This window comes from Leptonychotes weddellii, chromosome 14, assembly GCF_054177405.1.
Source record: "Leptonychotes weddellii isolate Sample4059 chromosome 14, ASM5417740v2, whole genome shotgun sequence".
In the NCBI taxonomy this organism is placed as follows: domain Eukaryota; kingdom Metazoa; phylum Chordata; class Mammalia; order Carnivora; family Phocidae; genus Leptonychotes; species Leptonychotes weddellii.
This window is the reverse complement of record NC_138382.1, coordinates 48,014,678-48,036,648: the sequence shown is the minus strand read 5'-3', so window position 1 is coordinate 48,036,648 and position 21,971 is coordinate 48,014,678. Positions and strand designations below refer to the sequence as shown.

At 39.4% G+C, this 21,971-nt stretch overlaps 1 protein-coding gene across 1 annotated transcript in view; it reads right to left on the bottom strand.

Moving 5' to 3' along the window:
• LOC102738628 (phospholipid-transporting ATPase FetA-like) overlaps positions 1–21,008 on the bottom strand; it is an 84,167-nt gene extending 63,159 nt beyond the window's left edge. The window contains exon 1 of the mRNA XM_081803136.1: positions 20,931–21,008. Coding sequence (XP_081659262.1) covers positions 20,931–20,973 — 43 coding nt within the window. The 5' untranslated portion in view covers positions 20,974–21,008. The remainder of the gene's footprint in view (positions 1–20,930) is intronic.
• Between the last annotated feature and the right edge of the window lie 963 nt (positions 21,009–21,971).

The following is a 21,971-nucleotide window of genomic DNA, read 5'->3' as shown; positions in this document are numbered from 1 at the left end:
TTTAAATTTAAATACATTTAACATATAATGTATGATTGGTTTCAGAGGTACAGGCCTATGATTCATCAGTTTTATATAATACCCAGTGCTCATTACATCACATGCACTCCTTAATGTCCATCACCCAGTTACCCCATCCCTCCACCCCACTCTCCCCTCCAGCAACTCTGTTTGTTTCCTATGACTGAGAGTCTCTTATGGTTTGTCTCCCTCTCTGGTTTCATCTTGTTTTATTTTTTCCTCTCTTCCCCTATGATCCTCTGTTTTGTTTCTTAAATTCCACATAATGACTTATTTCACTTGGCCTAATGCCCTCTAGTTCCATCCCCATCATTGCAAATGGCAAGATTTCATTTTTTTGATGGCTGTGTAATATTCCATTATATGCATATACCACAGCTTCTTTATCCACTCATCTGTCAATGGACATCTGGGCTCTTTCCATAGTTTGGCTATTGTGGACATTGCTGCTATAAACATTGGGGTGCAGGTGCCCCTTTGGGTCCTGATATTTATATCCTTTGGATAAATACCTAGTAGTGCAATTCCTGGGTCGGAGGTTAGTTTACTTTTAACTTTTTGAGGAACCTCCATACTGTTTTCCAGAGTGGATGCACCAGCTTGCATTCCTACCAACAGTGTGAGAGGGTTCCCCTTTCTCCACATCCTCGCCAATATTCTTTGTTTGCTGAGTTATTAATTTTAGCCATTCTAACCAGTGTGAGGTTGTATCTCATCGTGGTTTTGATTTGTATTTCCCTGATGCTGAATGATGTTGAGCATTTTTTCATGTTTCTTTTTTTTTTAGATTATTTATTTATTTATTTATTTGACACAGAGAGAGACACAGCAAGAGAGGGAACACAAGCAGGGAGAGTGGGAGAGGGAGAAGCAGGCTTCCTGCTGAGCAGGGAGCCTGATGCAGGACTCGATCCCAGGACATCGGGATCATGACCTGAGCCGAAGGCAGATGCTTAACGACTGAGCCACCCAGGTGCCCCATTTTTTCGTGTTTCTATTGTCTTCTTTGGAGAAATGTCTGTTCATGTCTTCTGCCCATTTTTTAACTGGATTTTTTTGTTTTTTGGGTGTTGAGTTTGATAAGTTCTTTATAGATTTGGATACTAGCCCTTTATCTGACAAGTCATTTACAAATATCTTCTCCCATCTTACAGGCTGCCTTTTAGTTTTGTTGACTGTGCAGCAAAAAGTTTTTTATCCTGATGAAGTTCCAATAGTTCCTTTTTGCTTTTTTCCCCTTGCCTTTGGAGATGTGTCTATCAAGGAATCAAGGAGTTGAAGTGGCCGAGGTCACAGAAGTTGCTGCCTGTGTTCTCCAATAGGATTTGATGGTTTCCTGTCTCACATTTAGGGCTGATCATCCATTTTGAGTCTGTTTTTGTGTGTGGTGTAAGGAAAAGATCCAGTTTCATTCTTCTGCATGTGGCTGTCCCATTTTCCCCAACACCATTTGTTGAAGAGACTATCTTTTTTCCATTGGATATTCTTTTTTTTTTTTAATATGTTCTTTTTTTTTTTTTTTTTTTAAAGATTTTTGTTTATTTATTTGACAGAGAGAGACATGGCGAGAGCAGGAACACAAGCAGGGGGAGTAGGAGAGGGAGAAGCAGGCTTCCCGCAGAGCAGGGAGCCCGATGTGGGACTCGATCCCAGGACCCTGGGACCATGACCTGAGCCGAAGGCAGACGCTTAACGACTGAGCCACCCAGGCGCCCTCCATTGGATATTCTTTACTGCTTTGTCGAAGATTAGTTGACCATAGAGTTGAGGGTCCATTTCTGGGTTCTCTATTCTGTTCCATTGATCTATGTGTCTGTTTTTGTGCCAGTACCATACTGTCTTGATGATTACAGCTTTGTAATAGACCTTGATGTCTGGAATTGTGATGTCTCCAGGTTTGGTTTTCCTTTTCAACAATCCTTTGGCTATTCAGGGTCTTTTCTGGTTCCAAACAAATTTTAGGATTGTTTGTTCCAGCTCTGTGAAAAATGCTGATGGTATTTTGGCAGGGATTGCACTGAATGTACAGATTGCTTTGGGTAGCATAGACATTTTAACAATATTTGTTCTTCCTATCCATGAGTTTTTCCATTTCTTTGTGTCTTCCTTAATTTCTTTCTTAAACGTTCTATAGTTTTCAGAGTACAAATCCTTTACCTCTTTGGTTAGATTTATTCCTAGGTATCGTATGGTTTTTGGTGCAATTGTAAATGGGGTCGATCCCTTGATTTCTCTTTCTTCTGTCTCATTTTTAGCGTATAGAAATGCAACTGACTTCTGTGCATTGATTTTATATCCTGTGACTTTGCCGAATTCCTGTATCAGTTCTAGCAAATTTTTGGTGGCGTCTTTTGGGTTTTCTACATAGAGTACCATGTCATCTGCAAAGCATGAAAATTTGACCTCTTCTTTGCCTATTTGGATGTCTTTTATTTCTTTTGGTTGTCTGATTGCTGAGGCTACGATTTCCAGTATTTGTTGAAATACAGTGGGGAGAGTGAACATCCCTGTTGTGTTCCTGATCTTGGGGGAAAAGGTCTCAGTTTTCCCCCATTAAGGATGATATTCGGTGTGGGTCTTTCGTATATGGCTTTTATGATATTGAAGTATGTTCCCTCTACTTCTGCACAATGGAGAGTTTTTATCAAGAAAGGATGTTTATTTTGTCAAATGCATTTTCTGCATCTATTGAGAGGATTATATGGCTCTTGTCCTTCCTTTTATTAATGTGGTGTTTCACACTGATTGATTTGCAAATGTTGAACCACCCCTGTAGCCCAGGAATAAATCCTGCTTGGTCATGGTGAATAATCCTTTTAATGTACTGTTGGGTCCTATTAACTAGTATCTTGGTAAGACTTTTTGCATCCATGTTTATCAGGGATATTGGTCTGTAATTCTCCTTTTTAGTGGGGTCTTTTTCTGGTTTTGGGATCAAGATAATGCTGGCCTCACAGAATGAGTTTGGAAGTTTTCTTTCCATTTCTATTTTCTGGAACAGTTTCAGAAGAATAGGTATTAATTCTTCTTTAAAGGTTTGGTAGAATTCCTCTGGGAAGCCCTGGGAATCTGGCCCTGGACTCTTGTTTGTTGAGAGATTTTTGATTACTGATTCAATTTCTTTGCTGGTTATGGGTCTGTTCAGCTTTTTTACTTCCTCCTGTTTCAGTTTTGGTAGTTTATATTTTTCTAGGGATTTATCCATTCTTCCAGATTGGCAGATAGTTGCTCATAATATGTTCTTATAATTGTTTGTATATCTTCAGCGTAGGTTGTGATCTCTCCTCTTTCATTCATGATTTTATTTATTTGGGTCCTTTCTTTGTTCTTTTTGATAAATCTGACAAGGGGTTTATTAATCTTATTAATTATTTCAAAGAACCAACTCCTAGTTTCATTGATCTGTTCTACTGTTCTTTTTATTTCTGTATCGTTGGTTTCTGCTCTAATCTTTATCATTTTTCTTCTCCTGCTGGATTTAGGCTTTATTTGCTGTTCTTTCTCCAGCTCCTTTAGGGGTAATTTAGGTTGTGTATTTGAGACTTTTCTTGTTTCTTGAGGAAGGCCTGTCTTGCTATATACTTCCCTCTTAGGACTGCCTTTGCTGCATCCCAAAGGTTTTGAACAGTTGTGTTTTCATTTTCATTTGCTTCCATGTATTTTTATTTTTTTAATTTTTAAAAAAGATTGTATTTATTTATTTGACAGAGAGAGAACACAAGCAGGGGGAGCAGCAGGCAAGGGAGAGGGAGAAGCAGGCTCCCCGCTGAGCAAGGAGTCCAATGTGGAGCTTGATACCAGGACCCTGGGATCATGACCTGAGCCGAAGGCAGCCGCTTAACCGACTGAGCCACCCAGGCATCCCAAGCTTCCATGTATTTTTAAAATTCTTTAATTTCCTAGTTGACCCATTCATTCTTTAGTAGGATTTTCTTTAACCTCCACGTATTTGTAATCCTTCCCAATTTTTTCTCGTGGTTGACTTCAAGTTTTATAGCACTGTGGTCTGAAAATATGCATGGTATGATCTCAATCTTTCTGTACAAGTTGAGACCTGATTTGTGACCTAGTATTGATCTAATCTGGAAAATGTTCCACGTGCATTCGAGAAGAATGTGTATTCTGCTGCTTTAGTATGAAATGCTTTGAATATATCTGTTAAGTCCATCTGGTCCAGTGTGTCATTCAAAGCCCCTGTTTCCCTGTTGATCTTCTGCTTAGATGACCTGTTCATTGCTGTGAGTGGAGTATAAAAGTCCCCTATATTATTGTATTATTATAAATGAGTTTCTTTAATTTCGTTATGAATTGGTTTATATATTTGGCTGCTCTCAAGTTAGGGGCATAAATATTTACAATTGTTAGAGCTTCTTGTTGGATAGACCCTTTTATTATGATATAGTGTCCTTCTTCATCTCTTATTACAATCTTTGGTTTAAAATCTAGCTTGTCTGATATAAAGATGGCTACTCTAGCTTTCCTTTGATGTTCATTAACATAATAAATGGTTCTCCATGCCCTCACTTTCAATCTGGAGGTATCTTTGGGTCTAAAATGAGTCTCTTGTAGGCAGCACGTTGATGGGTCTTCTTTTGTTTTTTTGTTTTTTTTTTAAATCTATTCTTACACCCTACGTCTTTTGATTGAAGCATTTAGTCCATTTACATTCAGAGTAATTATTGAAAGATATGAATTTAGTGCCATTGTATTCCCTGTAAAGTTGCTGTTCCTGTAGACAGTCTCTGTTCCTTTCTGGTCTTTGTTACTTTTGGGCTCTCGCTCCACTTAAAGGATCCTTTTTTATATATCTTGAAGGGTTGGTTTAGTGTTCACAAATTCCTTTAGTTTTTGTTTGTCCTGGAAACTCTTTCTCTCTCTCCTATTCTGAAAGACAGCCTTGCTGGATAAAGTATTCTTGGCTGCATATTTTTCCCATTTAGCAATTTGAATATATCATGCCAGTCCCTTCTGGCCTGCCAGGTCTCTGTAGACAGGTCTGCTGCCAGCCTTATGTGTCTACCCTTGTAGGTTAAAGATCTCTTGTCCTGAGCTGCTTTCAGGATTTTCTCTTTAACTTCAAAATTTGCAAGCTTCACTATAATATGTCAAGGTGTTAACTTATTTTTGTTGATGTTGAGGGGGGTTTCTCTGTGCCTCCTGGACTTGAATGCCTGTTTCCTTCCCAGATTAGGGAAGTTCTCAGCTATAATTTCTTCAAATAAACCTTCTGCCCCTTTCTCCTGTTCATCATCTTCTGGGACACCTATAATATGGATGGATATTATTCTGCTTTATGAATCACTGAGTTCTCTAAGTCTCCTTTGTGATCTAATAGTTTTCTTTCTTCTTTTCAGCTTCCTTATTTTCCATCATTTTATCTTCTACATCACTGATTTGTTCTTCTGATTCATTCATCTTCACTTTTATGGCCTGCACTTGGGACTGCATCTCAGTAATAGCATTTTTAATTTTACCCTGACTAGATTTTAGTACTTTTATTTCTACAGTAAGGGATTCTCTAGTGTCTTTTCTATGCTTTTTTCAAGCCCAGCTAGTATCTTTATAATCATTGTTTTAAATTCTAGTTCAGACATCTTACTTATATCCATATTGATTAAATCCCTGGCAGTGAGTTCTACCTCCTGTTCTTTCTTTTGGGGTGAATTTCTCTGTCTCATAATTCTGTCCAGAAAAGAAGAAGGAGAAAAAACAACAACAGAAAAACAAAACAGAAAACTAGATCCTGGGTGTGTTTTGGTCTGCTTGTTAAAAGAAAATAGATCCCTCCCCCCTGCCCCCCACGAGCTTTGTACTATCAGAAAGAAAGAAAGAAAGAAAGAAAGAAAGAAAGAAAGAAAGAATCTAGATTCCAAAATAAGAAAGTAAAAAATAAAAAAATGTTATATAAAAATAATTACAAAAGAATAAAAAAATTATTGAATAAATAACGAAATAACCAAAAAAAAACAAAACAAAACTGCAAGACTAAAGAATAGAAATACAAAGAATACCATATACTGTTTTCCCCAAGAGCTGAAGCTTTGCAGCCTTCTGTGATCAGTAAACTTGGTGTGATCCAGTTGTTTGTGCTGGTCTTCTGACGGAGGAGCCTGTTGCACTGATTCTCAGGTGGACTTGCCCTATTGAAAATGTACTTCCCTTGCACAGACGCTTGGCTCAGTGTAAGCGGTTCCAGATTCCACTGTGTAGCACTCTTTTGCTCCCTGCGGGATTTCAGCACTGATGGGCAGGATGAATATGGTGGCGCCCTATTCTCTAGACCCGAGCTGAAAATTTGCACCCCCCATTCTTCAGTGAGCCCTCACAGAAAAGCAATCACTCTTGTCTCCTTGGTTTCCATCAGAACTCTGTGTTCACCTGACCTGTGACTGACTGTTTTTATCTCAGGCATGTGATTGAATTTCAAAACCCCAAATCTTATGGATTCCTGCAGCGCAGACTGGGGGAGGGAGGAGGGTCTCACCACCTTCTGCCTTTTGCTGGACCCCTCCCAGGAAAGTGGTTGCACGACCATGCAGCAGTTCACAGTTTATGGCAACATAGAGCAGAAAGCCAGCACCTAGACTTGCTGTTTTCAACCGGCTTCCCCACTCCTATGTCTGGGAATTCTGCCCCACTCAGGCACCCCCCATTCTTCTTTTGACCCTGGGGATCCTGAGACCATGCTGTCACACTTGGGATACTGCCCTGCTTCACCACCTAAGCACCTTTAAGCCAGGACGTCCCCCACTGTAGCAGATTTCTAAGAGTTCCAATTTTGCACTCCACTGTTTATAATACTTTGCAGTAGCCTCCATAAGCAGACTCCCTCCTCCCTGCCATATCCTCAGCTATATCACGACCCTGATTCAAGTCTCTGCACTTCCCACCTTCCAAAAGGTGGTCGCTTTACTATGTGTTGATTTGCAGCATTTCTTTTCTCAGATCTCTGATTGATTTCTCAGGTGTTCAGAATGATTTGATAACTATCTAGCTGTGTTCGAGGGATGAGACTTAGGGTCTCCTACTCCTCAGCTATCTTAACTCCTCCTCTCCACTTTTTTTTTTTTAAGAGATGGAGGTGGGGAGAGGATCTTAAGCAGGGTCTACACCTAGCATGGAGCCCAATGCCGGGCTTGATCTCACAACCCATGACCTGAGCTGATATCAAGAGTCAGATGCTTAACCAACTGGGCCAGCCAGGTGCCACTAAATCATGTAATTTTTATTTTTATTTTTTTAAAGATTTTATTTATTTATTTGAGAGAGAATGAGAGAGAGCACATGAGACGGGGGAGGGTCAGAGGGAGAAGCAGACTCCCTGCCAAGCAGGGAGCCCGATGCAGGACTCGATCCAGGGACTCCAGGATCATGACCTGAGCCGAAGGCAGTCACTTAACCAACTGAGCCACCCAGGCGCCCCAAATCATGTAATTTTTAATACAGGATAGTAAGTCTTCTTTTTAAAAGTCTTCTTGGCTCTTCTTGTTTATTTTCTCTTCTAGGTAAACTTCAGAATAATTTTGTCCAGCTTCCTCAAGATTGAGAGTCAGAGCTACCTCCCATGAGAGAAACAGTCAGGTCTGGGAAACTACACTGCATTTCTCAGGAGGATAAGATCATAGACTTTTTAAAAAAGTTTTAATTTTAATTCTAGTCAGTTAACATGAAGTGTTATATTAGTTTCAGGTGTACAATATAGTGATTAAACAATTCCATACATCACCCAATGCTCATCACAACAAGTGCACTCCTTAATCCCCATCACCGATTTTACACATATCCCTACCCACCTCCCCTCTGGTAACTATCAGTTTGTTCCCTATAGTTAAGAGTCTGTTGCTTGGTTTCTCTCTCTTTTCCCCTTTGCTCATTTGTTTTGTTTCTTAAATTCCATATATGAGTGAAATCACATAGTATTTGTCTATTTCTGACTTATTTTACCTAGCATCTCTGGCTCCATCCATGTCATTGCAAATGGCAAAGATTTCACTGTTTTTTTTTTTTAAGATTTTTTATTTATTTATTTGACAGAGAAACACAGTGAGAGAGGGAACACAAGCAGGGGCAGAGGAAGAGGGAGAAGTAGGCTTCCCACCGAGTAGGAAGCCTGATGCGGGGCTTGATCCCAGAACCCTGGGATCATGACCTGAGCTGAAGGCAGACACTTAACGACTGAGTCAACCAGGTGCCCTGATTTCATTGTTTGTTTGTTTTTTTTTAAAGATTTTATTTATTTATTTGACAGAGAGTGACACAGCGAGAGAGGGAACACAAGCAGGGGGAGTGGGAGAGGGAGGAGCAGGCTTCCTGCTGAGCAGAGAGCCTGATGCGGGGCTCGATCCCGGGACCCTGGGATCATGACCTGAGCTGAAGGCAGACGCTCAACGACTGAGCCACCCAGGCGCCCCGATTTCATTGTTTTTTATGGCTGAATAATATTCCATTGTATATGTATACATCTTCTTTATCTATTCATCAATCTATGGACACTTGGGCTGCTTCCATATCTTGGCTATTGTAAATAATGCTGCTATAAACACAGGGGTGCATGTGTCCCTTTGGATTGGTGTTTGGTGTTTGTGTATTCTTTGGGTTAATAGCCAGTACTGCAATTGCTGGATTGTAGGATAGTTCTATTTCCCACCCCCCCTTTTTTAAGTAGGTTCCACGTCTAGCGGAGAGCCCAATGCAGGGCTTTAACTCACGACCCTGAGATCAAAACCTGAGCCGAGATCAAGAGCTGGACACTTAACTGACTGAGCCACCTAGATGCCCCAGGGTAGTTCTGTTTTTGACTTTGAGGAACCTCCGTACTCTTTTCTAGAGTGATTGGACCAGTTTGCATTCCTACCAACAGTGCACGAGGATTCCTTTTTCTCCACATCCTCACCAACATCTGTTGTTTAGATCACAGACTTTTAAAAAATAGCTGAGGAGATGATAACACAATGATAAGGCAGGGATTTTATGGTTCTTCATGTAATCTCTGTTCCTCCTCTGCCCATCAGCAAAAATTGCTGAACATCATGAAGTTAAAACATGAGTAAATTTCTTTTTTTTTTTTAAAGATTTTATTTATTTATTTGTCAGAGAGAGAGAAACAGCAAGCACAAGCAGAGGGAGGGGTAGGGGTAGGGGCAGAGGGAGAAGCAGACTCCCCGCTGAACAGGGAGCCCGATGTGGGACTCTATCCCAGGACCCTGGGATCATGACCTGAGCTGAAGGCAGACACTTAACTGACTGAGCCACCCAGGCATCCCTAACATGAGTAAATTTCTTATAGAAAATACCTAAGGGGCCAAAATCTGCACATTGGGCAGTACAAAAATAGAATTATGAGGAAGTTCAGGTATCTGCACAAATTATAGGAAAGGTGAAACTGGAATGTTTAGTTACTTTCACTCCAGGATTTGAGAGATTATACAGATTAAGTGGGATGGAGTTGACATTTTTGCACTATTAGTCCCCCACTTAGTGACATACTATATATCCCTGTGAGGAAGATAGAGAGTTGTTGGTGAATCCCTGGGAAGCCACTCTTTTGTGCATTATTACGATCATGTCTGTATAGTTACTTTGCTAGCAATACATATGACGGGCGCCTGGGTGGCTCAGTTGGTTGAGTGACTGCCTTCGGCTCAGGTCATGATCCTGGAGTCCCAGGATTGAGTCCCGCATCGGGCTCCCTGCTCGGCAGGGAGTCTGCTTCTCCCTCTGACCCTCCCCCCTCTCCTGCTCTCTCTCTCTCATTCTCTCTCTCAAATAAATAAATAAAATCTTTAAAAAAAAAAAACATATGAATCTTCCTTGGGCTAGGTTTATGATCCAGCTATGCACCTTCTAGTGTGTTCTACCAAACTAGTGCATTTCTTTCACATTGTTTCATTCTAGTGATTACTAGGATTACGTGAATAAAGGTGGGGAAAGTTGAAAAGGAACTGATAGGATCTTTTGTTGTGCCTTGTTTTGACTAGTTAGTGGCTTATTTACAACCTTGTGATACAAGAACTTCAGCTAACCATTGTAGCTTAGGTTATCCAAAGAAGTGGAACATGTATGGCTCAGATAATTTAGCTGCATCTAGGATTTAGAGCTGCTAGTTGGCCTATGCTATTTGTGCAGGGGCTTTTTCAGGGGCCCAGATAGCTGCCTGATTATGGCAGAGTATCAGGGCAGCATTGGTATTTCTACCAGTGTTGAGGTTATTCAGTCCATGAGTAGGCTAATCTACTATGTTCATACTCAATAAGCTTAGGCAATGATAAGTAAAATCAGTCTCTCCCATGCCATTTGACCCTCTAATCATACCCAACCAACCAGCACAGCCTCTCCATTTATTAAAAAATATTATTTTATAACTCTTCATAAAGTTCTAATATTTTCTTATTGAATCTTACATTGCTTATTAAATTTAATCCTAGATATTACTATTTTTTAATTTACTAAAGGTCTAACAGGTTTTTCCAGCAACTCATCTGGGTGCAGCAGGCTATTCGCTCTAAGCCCAACAGTCCCAAGATATACATGGAGTCCACGCTCTGTACAACAACTTAATACATACCTCCCTCTTTGAGTTTAAGAGTAAAGTAAAGCAGGGGTGCCTGGGTGGCTCAGTTGGTTAAGCGGCTGCCTTCAGCCCAGGTCATGATTCCAGGGTCCTGGGATCGAGCCCCACATCAGGCTCCCTGCTGAGCGGGGAGCCTGCTTCTTCCTCTCCCTCTACCTGCCGCTCCCCCTGCTTGTACTCTCTCCAATAAAAAATCTTTAAAAAAAAAAAAGAGTAAAGTAAAGCAGGTAGATCCCAAAGTTCAGAGCCTGAGTTGGTGGAGACAAACTGAGACTCCAAAGTGGGGGCAGGAGTAACCTTCACCTAGTTCTGGCTCTTTGATATCACATCTTTCATGAAAGAAGAGAAAGGAGAAAAGAAAGTAGGATTTCCAATAGGAAGGGAAGAGGAATTGAGGGCTAGAAAGTCAGATTTCAGAAGATGCCTCTAAAAAAGGAAAGCAGGAATGATGAGAAAAGTGGTTAAAATGTCAGTTGGCACAACCATCTAGGAGAAGAAACTCAAAGTCTGAGAGAGACAGAAGACAAGCCTAAGGAAAGAAAGAAGCCAGTCATGTTTGAGACAATAAAGGCAGGCAGGCAGTTAGTTTTCAGACTGGATAATAAAAGATTAATTCAAGATTCACCAAAATGACAACAACAACAACAAAACCAATATGCTAGGGCTTGTGACTACTGTTGAGAAAAGACTGGGATGACTGATTGTTTACTCCATTACTTGTTAATTCAAACTTTATTTCTGTTTGGCTGAAACAAGAGTGACAAAATGTGAATTATGGATGAGAGGTTAGAACTATAGAAGACTAAAAATTAGATTAGACAAGGAGAGTCTAGAAGACAGTCTAGTTGAAAAGGTCCTGACTACAGAATTCAAGGGCATAAACACCTAGCTTAGCCTCTGGTGACTGGAAAATGCATCCATCTTTGGTAACTAAGGGTTGAGTCTACAGCCTGTTGAATGAAGGCCTGGTTTCAAAGGGACCTGTGTTGAGATCAGAGCTAGACTGTGGGTGGTAAAATAATTGAACTGAAAGGGCCATTTTGGTGAAGCAAGGCAACATGGTATTATAAAATGTGCAGTGGACTTAGAGTTTAAAATTATGGTAGCCTCCAACAGTGGTTAATAACATGAGCAACTGAGTCAGGCTGCCAGGATTCAAATCTCAGTTCTCCACTTACCAGCTATGTAGCCTTGAGGGAGTTACTTAACCTCTATGAGACTCATTTCCTTCATCTATAAAATTGAAATGATAATACCTATTCATAAGGTTATTGTGAGGATTAATAAATTAAGGCATACAAAGCACCGTTTTAGAACAATTCTTTTTTTTTTTTTTAAGATTTTATTTATTTATTTGACAGAGAGAGAGCACACGCAGGGGGAATGGCAGGCAGAGGGAGAGGAAGAAGCAGACTCCCCGCTGAACAGGGAGCCCCACGCTCCCTTTTGAGCTTTCAGCTATCTCCTGTACAAAGCTAATCTGGTCAGTAGAGAAGGAAGGGTACAAAAGCCACAGCCTAGTGAGGGGAACCCTACTCAAGCCCTTGGTGGGATGGTAGTAGAAGAGAGGTGTCAAAATAGGAGAAGCCTCTGTCTAACAGTGTTCTTAGTGTTTTGATTCAAATGCCAGGGTGAAAAACTTAGCTCTTGGCGCCTGGGTGGCTCAGTTGGTTAAGCGACTGCCTTCAGCTCAGGTCATGATCCCGGAGTCCTGGGATCGAGTCCCGCATCGGGCTCCCGGCTCGGCGGGGAGCCTGCTTCTCCCTCTGACCCTCCCCCTTCTCATGCTGTTTCTCTCTCTCTCTCAAATAAATAAATAAATAAAATCTTTTAAAAAAAAAAAAATAAATAAAAAGAAAAACTTAGCTCTTATGCAATCTGGATATAATCCATTCTCAGGTTTTAAAGGTTAAAGCTACGGAAGATTGGAGATTAGCCTAGACAAGGAAATGGCAGAAATTAAAAAGGAAAATGAGCTCTAGAGGGAACTAGAGAAAGAGGCACACTGAAAAATAAGTAACCAAGAGGAAGGAGGAAGAAGGGAGAAAAAGGGAAGAAGGCCGTTGGTCAGGTGGCAATTAGGCTTAGGAGGATCTCAGCAAATATCTCCTTGCTCATAGTGGGAACTCAATCACAAATGGAATTTTCCAGCTAAGAAAGAAAAGCAGTGAGATGATTTTAGGAATACAAGTCTCTAGTAGATTAGTCAGGCCCTCTCTCCTTACACCACCAGACTCCCAACTCAATTAAGCCCACGGGCTAGTGGGAGAAACTCAGCAATGATCCCTTGTTATTATTCTAGATCAACAGGCCTAGGTGATTTCACTCAAGTCATCTAATGCCTGTGGCTAAAATTTTCCCATCTCTAAAAAGTGAGGATAGCTGCCAGAGGAAGGATAACTGGCTAATTTCTGTAATTTCTGGTCAGATTAGTTGGCATCAGTTTACTTTAGGAATACTGGAATTTCTTAGGGGCACCTGGGTGGCTCAGTTGTTAAGCATCTGCCTTCAGCTCAGGTCATGATCCCAGGGTCCTAGGATCGAGCCCCGAGTCGGGAACTCTGCTCAGCAGGAAGCCTGCTTCTCCCTCTCCCACTCCCCCCTGCTTGTGTTTCCTCTCTTGCTGTGTCTCCTTCTGTCAAACAAACAAACAAACAAACAAATAAATAAATAAATAAAATCTTAAAAAAAAAAGGAATACTGGAATTTCTTAGATTCCAAATGATGGCAATTTATCCCTTTGTAGTCAAATAGTATAATCTGAAACATGATAGCTACCAGTAAATTCAGCTAACCATATGACTTCCAGTCTTGGGTACACACAAAAAAATTTCTATTTCCTTTCCCCAGACTACATCTCTAAGATATCAACAAATGATATTTCCATCTAAAGAATGGTAAGTAGAATACCTAAATGACATGGAAGAGAGTCACCACAAGAAAGGCCAGGGCCTGTGGTCCCACAGAATAAACAGTAACTCATTTGTTTTCTCATCACCACTTCATTATGTTTCAGGTTTAGTCTGCCCACTGCTATGTCTCATGGTTTACATTTAGCTCACTTACCATATTTATTCATAATGCCATCTTCTCCCACTAAACAAAGAGCTACTTAAAGGTAGAGACCCTATCTTTCCTTTTTTACTTTTCTTTAAATCTCTGTATCCTACTACTTAGTTCAGCATTAGGTCTTGGATTTAATAATTGTTCATGGAATGAACAAGCACACAAGTAAATGTTTAAAAAAATGTTTTGTTAAATTGTGGCCAGATTTCTGTTTAAACCCTCCAATGGAGGATAATCACCTCCTTGTGGGAGTTTCTACATAATCATAGAACAGCTGGGCTGAAAGAGAAATGTCAGCTAATTCTTTGTTGATCTTTTTTTAAAATCTTTTTTTTTAAAGATTTTATTTATTTATTTGACAGAGAGAGACACAGTAAGAGAAGGAACACAAGCAGGGGGAGTGGGAGAGGGAGAAGCAGGCCTCCCACAGAGCAGGGAGCCGGATGCAAGGCTTGATGTGGGGCTCGATCCCAGGACCTTGGGATCATGACCGGAGCCGAAGGCAGATGCTTAATGACTGAGCTACTCAGGTGCCCCTCTTTCTTTCTTTCTTTTTTTAAAAGATTTTATTTATTTATTTGAGAGAGACAGAGATAGCGAGAGAAAGCATCTTTTTTTTTTTTTAAGATTTTATTTATTTATTTGAGAGAGAGAGTGACAAAGATAGCGAGAGAAAGCACGAGTGTGGAGGAAAGGGAGAAGAAGGCTCCCTGCTGAGAAGGGAGCCCAACTTGGGGTTTGATCCTAGGACCCTGGGATCATGACCTGAGCCAAAGGTAGATGCTTAACTGACTGAACCACCCAGGTGCCCCTTTTGTTGATCTTTCTATGCCAAGGTCAGCAAACAGGAGGATATTCAGCATGGTTGAAGAGGGTGGGTAGAGTGTAGTGTCAAAAAGAACCTGGAGACTTATTCAACCATAACAGGAAGCTTGTATTTCCTGAAAAAGTCATGGGAATAAAAGGCACAGCATCAACAATATAGTCAATAATATTTTAATAGTGATATACTGATGTATCAGGATAGATGCAAGCTACACTTGTAAACATAGCATAATGCATAAACTTGTCCAATCACTATGTTGTACACCTGAAGCTAATGTAATATTATGTGTCAACTATACTCAAATTAAAAAGAAAGAAAGTAAAAAAGAAAAAAAAAAGAGGTAAAAATGTTGAAGACATGAAAGGCAGGGAAAAATAGAGAAGTTTCACACTGGAGGAGGCTAAAGAGATAATAGGAGCATGTGTTACTGAAAGGGATAGCATAGAAAGGAAGAAGAGACATTGTTAGGGAAGTTGGTGAAATTTAAATGGAGGTGACATGGGGGGTACAAGAGTCTATTACTTGAATGATAGTTTTGTATTAATGCTGACTTCCTAACTTGGATGGTTATACGGTAAAGTAGCAAAATGTCCTCAATGTGGAGAAATATACACCCAAGTATTTAGGGGTGAAGAGACATCATGTTTGCAACTTGTTCTCAAAAGGCTCAGAAAATGGGATGCCTGGGTGGCTCAGTAAGTTAAGCATCTGCCTTTGGCTCAGGTCATGATCTCAGGGTCCTGGGATCGAGCCCCACTTTGGGCTCCGTGCTCAGTGGGGAGTCTGCTTCTCCCTCTCCCTCTACCCCTCCCACCACCCCTCCCCACACGCTCATGCTCTCTCTCTCAAATAAATAAATAAAATCTTTAAAAAAAAAAAGGCTCAGAAAACAACTAATTATTACATATATAATAAATATGTTATATATAAACATAATATGTATAGTAGGTACACACGCACATATAGAGATGAAGCAAATGTGATAAGATATTAGCAATTAGGCATCTGGGTGAGGAGATTATGGATATTTGTGCTGTACTTGTAATTTTTTGAAAGTTTAAAAATTACATATATTTTCAATTAAAAAAAATAAAAGAGGGGCGCCTGGGTGGCTCAGTCGTTAAGCGTTTGCCTTTGGCTCAGGTCATGATCTCAGGGTCCTGGAATCAAGCCCCGCATCGGGCTCCCTGCTCAGTGGGAAGCCTGCCTCTCCCTCTCCCACTCCCCCTGCTTGTGTTCCCTCTCTCACTGTGTCTCTCTCTGTCAAATAAAAAAATAAAATCTTTAAAAAAGAATTTAAAAAAAAGAATCTGGAGAGGAAGCTCACTAAAGTCTTGAATGTCATGAAAAGTCCAATTCTTGAGCTACTAGCTCTTCTGTTACCTCTGCCTCTGCCCATTCCCTCTATAACTTCACTAACTTTCCTGTCCAAGCTGAGCAGAAATAAGAGTAGAATTACTCAAAGGACAATCAAAATGGTAATAAAAGAAAATAAAATAGTAATAAAACAAATAGAAAATCAAAATAGTAATAAAAGCAAACAAAACAAAACAAAACACCCAGCAAATCCTAATTTAGTAATAGGGTGACACAGAAGATTGGTCAGTTGGCACAGTTCAGGACATGATCAGAACTAAAGGGGGGCTCCTGGGTGGCTAAGTCAGTTAGGCGTCCGACTCTTTCGGCTCAGGTCATGATCTCCGGGTCATGAAATCAAGCCCCATGCTGGGCTCCGTGCTCAGCAAGGAGTCTGTTTGAAATTCTCTCTCTTACTCTCCCTTTCCCTTTGCCCCTTCCCCACTCATGCTCTCTCAATCTCTAAAATAAATAAATCTTTTAAAAAGCCAAAAAACAAAACTAAAGGCCCTACCCACTATTCCTGTTGGAGACCTTTGGTTTCTTCCCTCTTCTCTCAAGGGAAAAGCTGACAGGAATATCATTCATATCACTCCATATAGAGTGAAGTTGGGAGTGGTGCTTTGCCATTCTGACATCATTTGGAAAGTAGAGCCAATGATTTTTTTATCAATGTGGTAAAGGTAAAATTAATCATGTTTGATTGAACTGCTAGATATCACTTTCAGGGTTTCCCAGTCATGAAACCTTCCTTGGGATAGGAGATGAGAGGTTGGAAAACTTATAATAAAGGCCATCATTTAGAAACAAAATGCCATTCACACAAAGCTGGATCTAATAGTAAATCCTAGTGATACTAAAGAAGCAACTTCACTCTAAGAGATTCAAAACTTAATTCCCTTTGTTTAGGGTTGCCAGATTTAGCAAATAAAAATACAAAGACAAGTATGTCCCAAATATTTACGTGGGACATATTTATACTAAAAAATTATTCATTATTTATTGAGATTCAAATTTAATTGGGAATCGTGTATTTTATCTTGCTACCCTGCTCCTGTTACTGAGGTCAGGAAAAGTTCCTATAAATTAGTTCAATTGTTGCTTTATATTTTCTAAAGAAACATAATTCTAGAAACTAACTCGAAAAACTGTAGATGTCTTTTTTATCCTAAATAACTTTATTGAGATATACATACCATATAATTCACCTATTTAAAATAAAATGTACAATTCAATGGTTTATAGTATGTTCACACAGAGTTATGCAATATACATGGTCTATTTTTTGTTTTTAAGTGTGGTATTGTGTAGGATTCTATTACTAAAGTTCTGATTAATTTTCTGCTCTAAATGCCACAATATCTATGCCCTTCCTCCTTCCTATTGTTTTCCTTTTTTTCCTTTTTCTGTCCTTTCCTTTTAGTTTCTCCAACTTCCTTCCCTTTGTGATTACACTTTTTTCTTTAATGATTTTTCAAATAACCCAAAGTAACACATAAATATATTTTAACTGTAAAAGACCTAAAATCAGAAATATAAAGAAAGAAAGTTTCCTTTCCCCTCTTTCTCCCTTTCTCCCAGACAATTTAGTAGAACCATTAACAGACTCGTGTATATCCTTTGTGTCCCTTCCTCTTCAGGGCATTTACATATAAATGTATACATATATACTTTCCAGAACAGAGGAAACTCTGTAGGCACTGTGCTAGGCAGACAATTTAGTAGAATCATACAAGATATATCCAAAACAGCAAAGCAACAATTCAACATAGGATATAAGTAAGACTTAAAATTAATTGTACATTCAAGAGAATTGAAATGATATGTTCACACAAAAGCTTATACATGAATGGCTATAGCAGTATTGTTCATAATAGCCACAAAGTGGAAACAACCCAAATGTCTATCTACTGGTGAATGGATAAATTGTGGTATATACATACATTGGAATGGTATTCAGCCTTACAAAGGAATGGAGTACTGATACATACTACAACATGAACCTTGAAAAAAAATTTTTTTTTTTAAAGATTTTATTTATTTCTTTGAGAGAGAGAAAGAGCACAAGAGGGGGGAGCGGGAGAGGGAGAAGCAGACTCCCTGCTGAGCAGGGAGCCCGATGCGGGACTCGATCCCGGGACTCCAGGATCATGACCTGAGCCAAAGGCAGTCGCTTAACCAACTGAGCCACCCAGGCGCCCGAACCTTGAAAATATTAAGTGAAAGAAGCCAGTCACAAAAGGCCAGATATTTTATGATTCTATTTATGTCATGTCCAGTATAGGCAAATCAACAGAGATAGAAAGTAAATTAGTGGTTGCTAGAGGGTGGGGAAGGCAGGAATTGGGAGTGACTGCTAATGGGTATGGGGTTTTTTTGGGGGTGATGAAAATGTTCTAAAATTAAATTATAGTCACAGTGGCACAGTTCTATTAATATATTTTAACAATCACTAAATTGTATGCTTTAAAAGGGTAATTCAATGGCATGTAAGTTATGGCTCAATAAGACTATTTTTTTTTTAAAGATTTTATTTATTTATTTGAGAGAGAGAGTGAGAGAGAGAAAGAGCACAAGAGGGGGGAGCAGGAGAGGGAGAAGCAGACTCCCTGCTGAGCAGGGAGCCCGATGCGGGACTCGATCCCGGGGCTCCAGGATCATGACCTGAGCCGAAGGCAGTCGCTTAACCAACTGAGCCACTCAGGCGCCCCTCAATAAGGCTATTATTTTTAAAAACTCCAGAAGCCAAGCACTGTAAGAATTCAAGATGGAAAGATAATGCAGGGGAGGGGACAGGGGAGGTTGGTGGCTGGAATTGCTGGAGAAGGCTTCATGGAGAAAAACTTGCACTAAACCTAAACGATGAATACCGGTTCAATATAAATATAGGAGACAGGTATGTAAGCAGGAAGAAGAACCTAATGAAAAGTTTGGCACTGAGACTGGACAAGTTGTATGATATTACAGAGGTAAGAAGAGTCTGAAGGAGGCAGGAAACAAGACTGTAAAGTCAGGGCTTTAATGTTAGGCTGATGACCTTAAAATTATTAGTAGCTGACAAGGAATCCCAGAAAGACTTTGAGCAGGGAAAAACACGATAAAACTGGAATTTCGGAAGATTAATATGATGGATAGAATGGAGAGGGTAGATAAGCAAGACACTAGAACCAGTCAATATTTACTCTATGTACTCTAAGTTTTCCAACCAGAATAGGTTGATAGCCTAGAAAAGGGCAGAAGCCAAATTACTGGGTTTGCCACTGTTATTTTGTTGACTCAAGCTAAGAGGCCAACATCTTGGAAGGACCAGTATTAATTGCTCACTGCTGAAAACAGCACAAGCAATAACTCTACTGTAGTAGGTAGGCCTCGCCTACTTAAAGGGGTTTAGGCCAGGAAAAGTGGTTTCAATTATTTTTCACTGGTAAAACTTTGGACTTTTGAAATAACCCCCATTTATAAATGTTCAAGTTCTTAGTTATCTTCCCGAACAACAACAACAACAAAATCAGAGCTCCTATAGATTAAGTATTTTTTTTTACATATTTACCTAGTGTTTACCATGTACCAGATACTGTCCTAAGTGCTTTACAAATATTTCTTCATTCAATCCTCACAACATACTTATGAGGTAGCACTGTTATTAGCCTGATTTCATAGATGAGAAACTGTAGCATAGAGAAATTAAGAGACTTGCCCCAGATAACATAGTAAGTGGCAGAGCTTGGATTCAAACCTAAACAGTATGGCTCCAGAAGCCATGCTCTTAACCACAATGCCCCCATATGATCTTACTTCACAGCATTTATTGTAGATATAATTTGATATTTCTCTGTGCTATCATTTGATGTTTACTACTTAATTAAAGGTTGTCCTTCACTAAGCTGTAATTTCTGTGAGAGCAGGGATTCTGTGTAGGTTTGTTGCCATTGTATTACCAGCATGTAGCACAGTGGCCAGCATTCATTTGGTGATCAATAAATATTTGTTGAATAAGTAAATCAGTCTTTACTGATGATTGCCACATCATTCTTTTACCTTGAATTTACTGTTCCCTAAAGTATTATCCTCTCCCATATTTTCTGTTCATAAGAAGATGTGGGAGAAATTGGTCAGTTAACTTGTTTTTCCCCAGCCTTCTTTCCTTTAGCAGTTCGGAGAGTAGGAAAGGACTCCCTGGTTTTTCCCTCAGTTGGGAGGTCCCTGACTTCCTCTTCCTGGAACTAAAGCCTGTGCCCTTGGGATGGAATTCTTCTTTATGGAACTATGTGCCCTTGAAATGAGTTCCCTCCAGGAATCAGACAACTGCACAATGACAGAAAATAAAGGTTTAGTGTGACCTGAAATCAGTGACCTAATTTCATTCTCTGCACCTTCTTCATTCCTCAAAAGGAAGCCTAAATATAGAACTATATTCTGGCTTGCTTTTCAAAATTTTATGTCAAAAAAAAATTTTTTTTCATGTCAGGCAGTTCTAAATATAGAACTACATTCTGGCTTCCTTTTTGAAAATTTTATGTCAGAAAAATTTTTTTCTCGTGTCAGGCTTGGGTGTGATTACCCCAGCTCCCTTTAGTACCTGGATTCACCACAGGAGAGCATGGAAGTGGTATGGAAATCCTCCCTAATACCATAGCCAGATCTATTTGCTCTGTCCACAAAGAGTCTGCAAAGGATGACCTTATCTGTTTCAGCAGCCTCTTTTCACACTGAACACTTCTTTTTAGCAGGAGGCCGTTGTGAAGGATGGGGAGAGGAAAAGGAACACAGGCTTTTCTGGTGAACTTCCAAATAAAAGTACAAAATAAAATAGAAATAGAAATAAAAGTACAAGAGACTTGAACTACTCACATCAGAATTCTCAGATAACCAAACAGTGGAGTTTGTACTTGTAAGGACAAAGTATTTACTTCTGCAAAGTATATTTCCTTTCCTGGTCAGTTGTTTGGTAGATTGGTGGTTTGAGTGATAGACTGGCCAGTCTATTTGTCTGTCCTATGTACATTAGCACGTGTACTCAATGCACACACACTTACTTTTAGAGGCAATAATAATGACATAGAGACTTAGATATTTACTGAGTTCACCTACCTTCACTTTGTCTGTCCTCACTTTGGCTTTCAATTAGAGACATTGCAGAATAGTACCAACTATAATTCCATGGAATTTCTGCAAAGGAAATAAAAAGATTCAGTATAAGAATTTCTCATGCCAATACCATTTCACTTAAACATGTGCTTAAGAAACATGTGCTTAAGAAACTTGGAACTTGTTCCCTGAATTCCAAAATAATCTACCTCTAAGATACATATGCTAAATTTTAGAATTCATTTCATATGTCCTCATCATAAAGTTGTATTTTCAAAGCTTGGCAAACAGATTCCACTTTCTGGCAATCAAGTCTAGGCTGATGACTACACTTCGTCAGAAAAATTATCTGTAACAGATCATTGGAAACAGACAAAGAATTATTGGGTGATCTCTTAGTGCAGTTCTGGATTGACATCTTTAATTTTCTATTGATGGGACTATTCTATAATTCTGTAGGCAGGGGTTAACTTGTAGATTTTTATCCCATAGAAATAAAAATATTTTATGTTCGGTGAAAAAGATAACTCCAAAGGTTATGACTTGTGCACTTTAGGAATTCAATTAGTTTTATGTATAAATCAGAAATCTTATCTTAACCCTTATTAAATTTCCTGTAAATACTTAGCTCCTACATTTTCATTTGAACTGGTCTTAACTTATTACTGATTACCTCACTAATTAATGAGTTAAATAAGATATTTGACACCTACAAATAAAATATTTGTATTTATATGAGAGTCATATTTTTTAACTTTTTGAAAATTATACTTTATGAAACCCCATGAGTTTGCTACACAGAAAAACTCTTCTTTCTCTTCATCCTTAACCCAACCCAGAAAAGGCCAATAAAGTATGTTTATTTTAAACAATTTCTTTCAGGTGTCCCAAGCCACTAAGTGTGGATAAGCCAAGACTAGAAAACTTTATAGGTATTTTCATCTTAATCACCCCAAACAGGATCAGATGGGGAAAAAATTCATATCTTTAGGGAAATGTAAAGTCTAAATAAAAGGATATTTCCAGCCAAGAGATGTTCAGCTA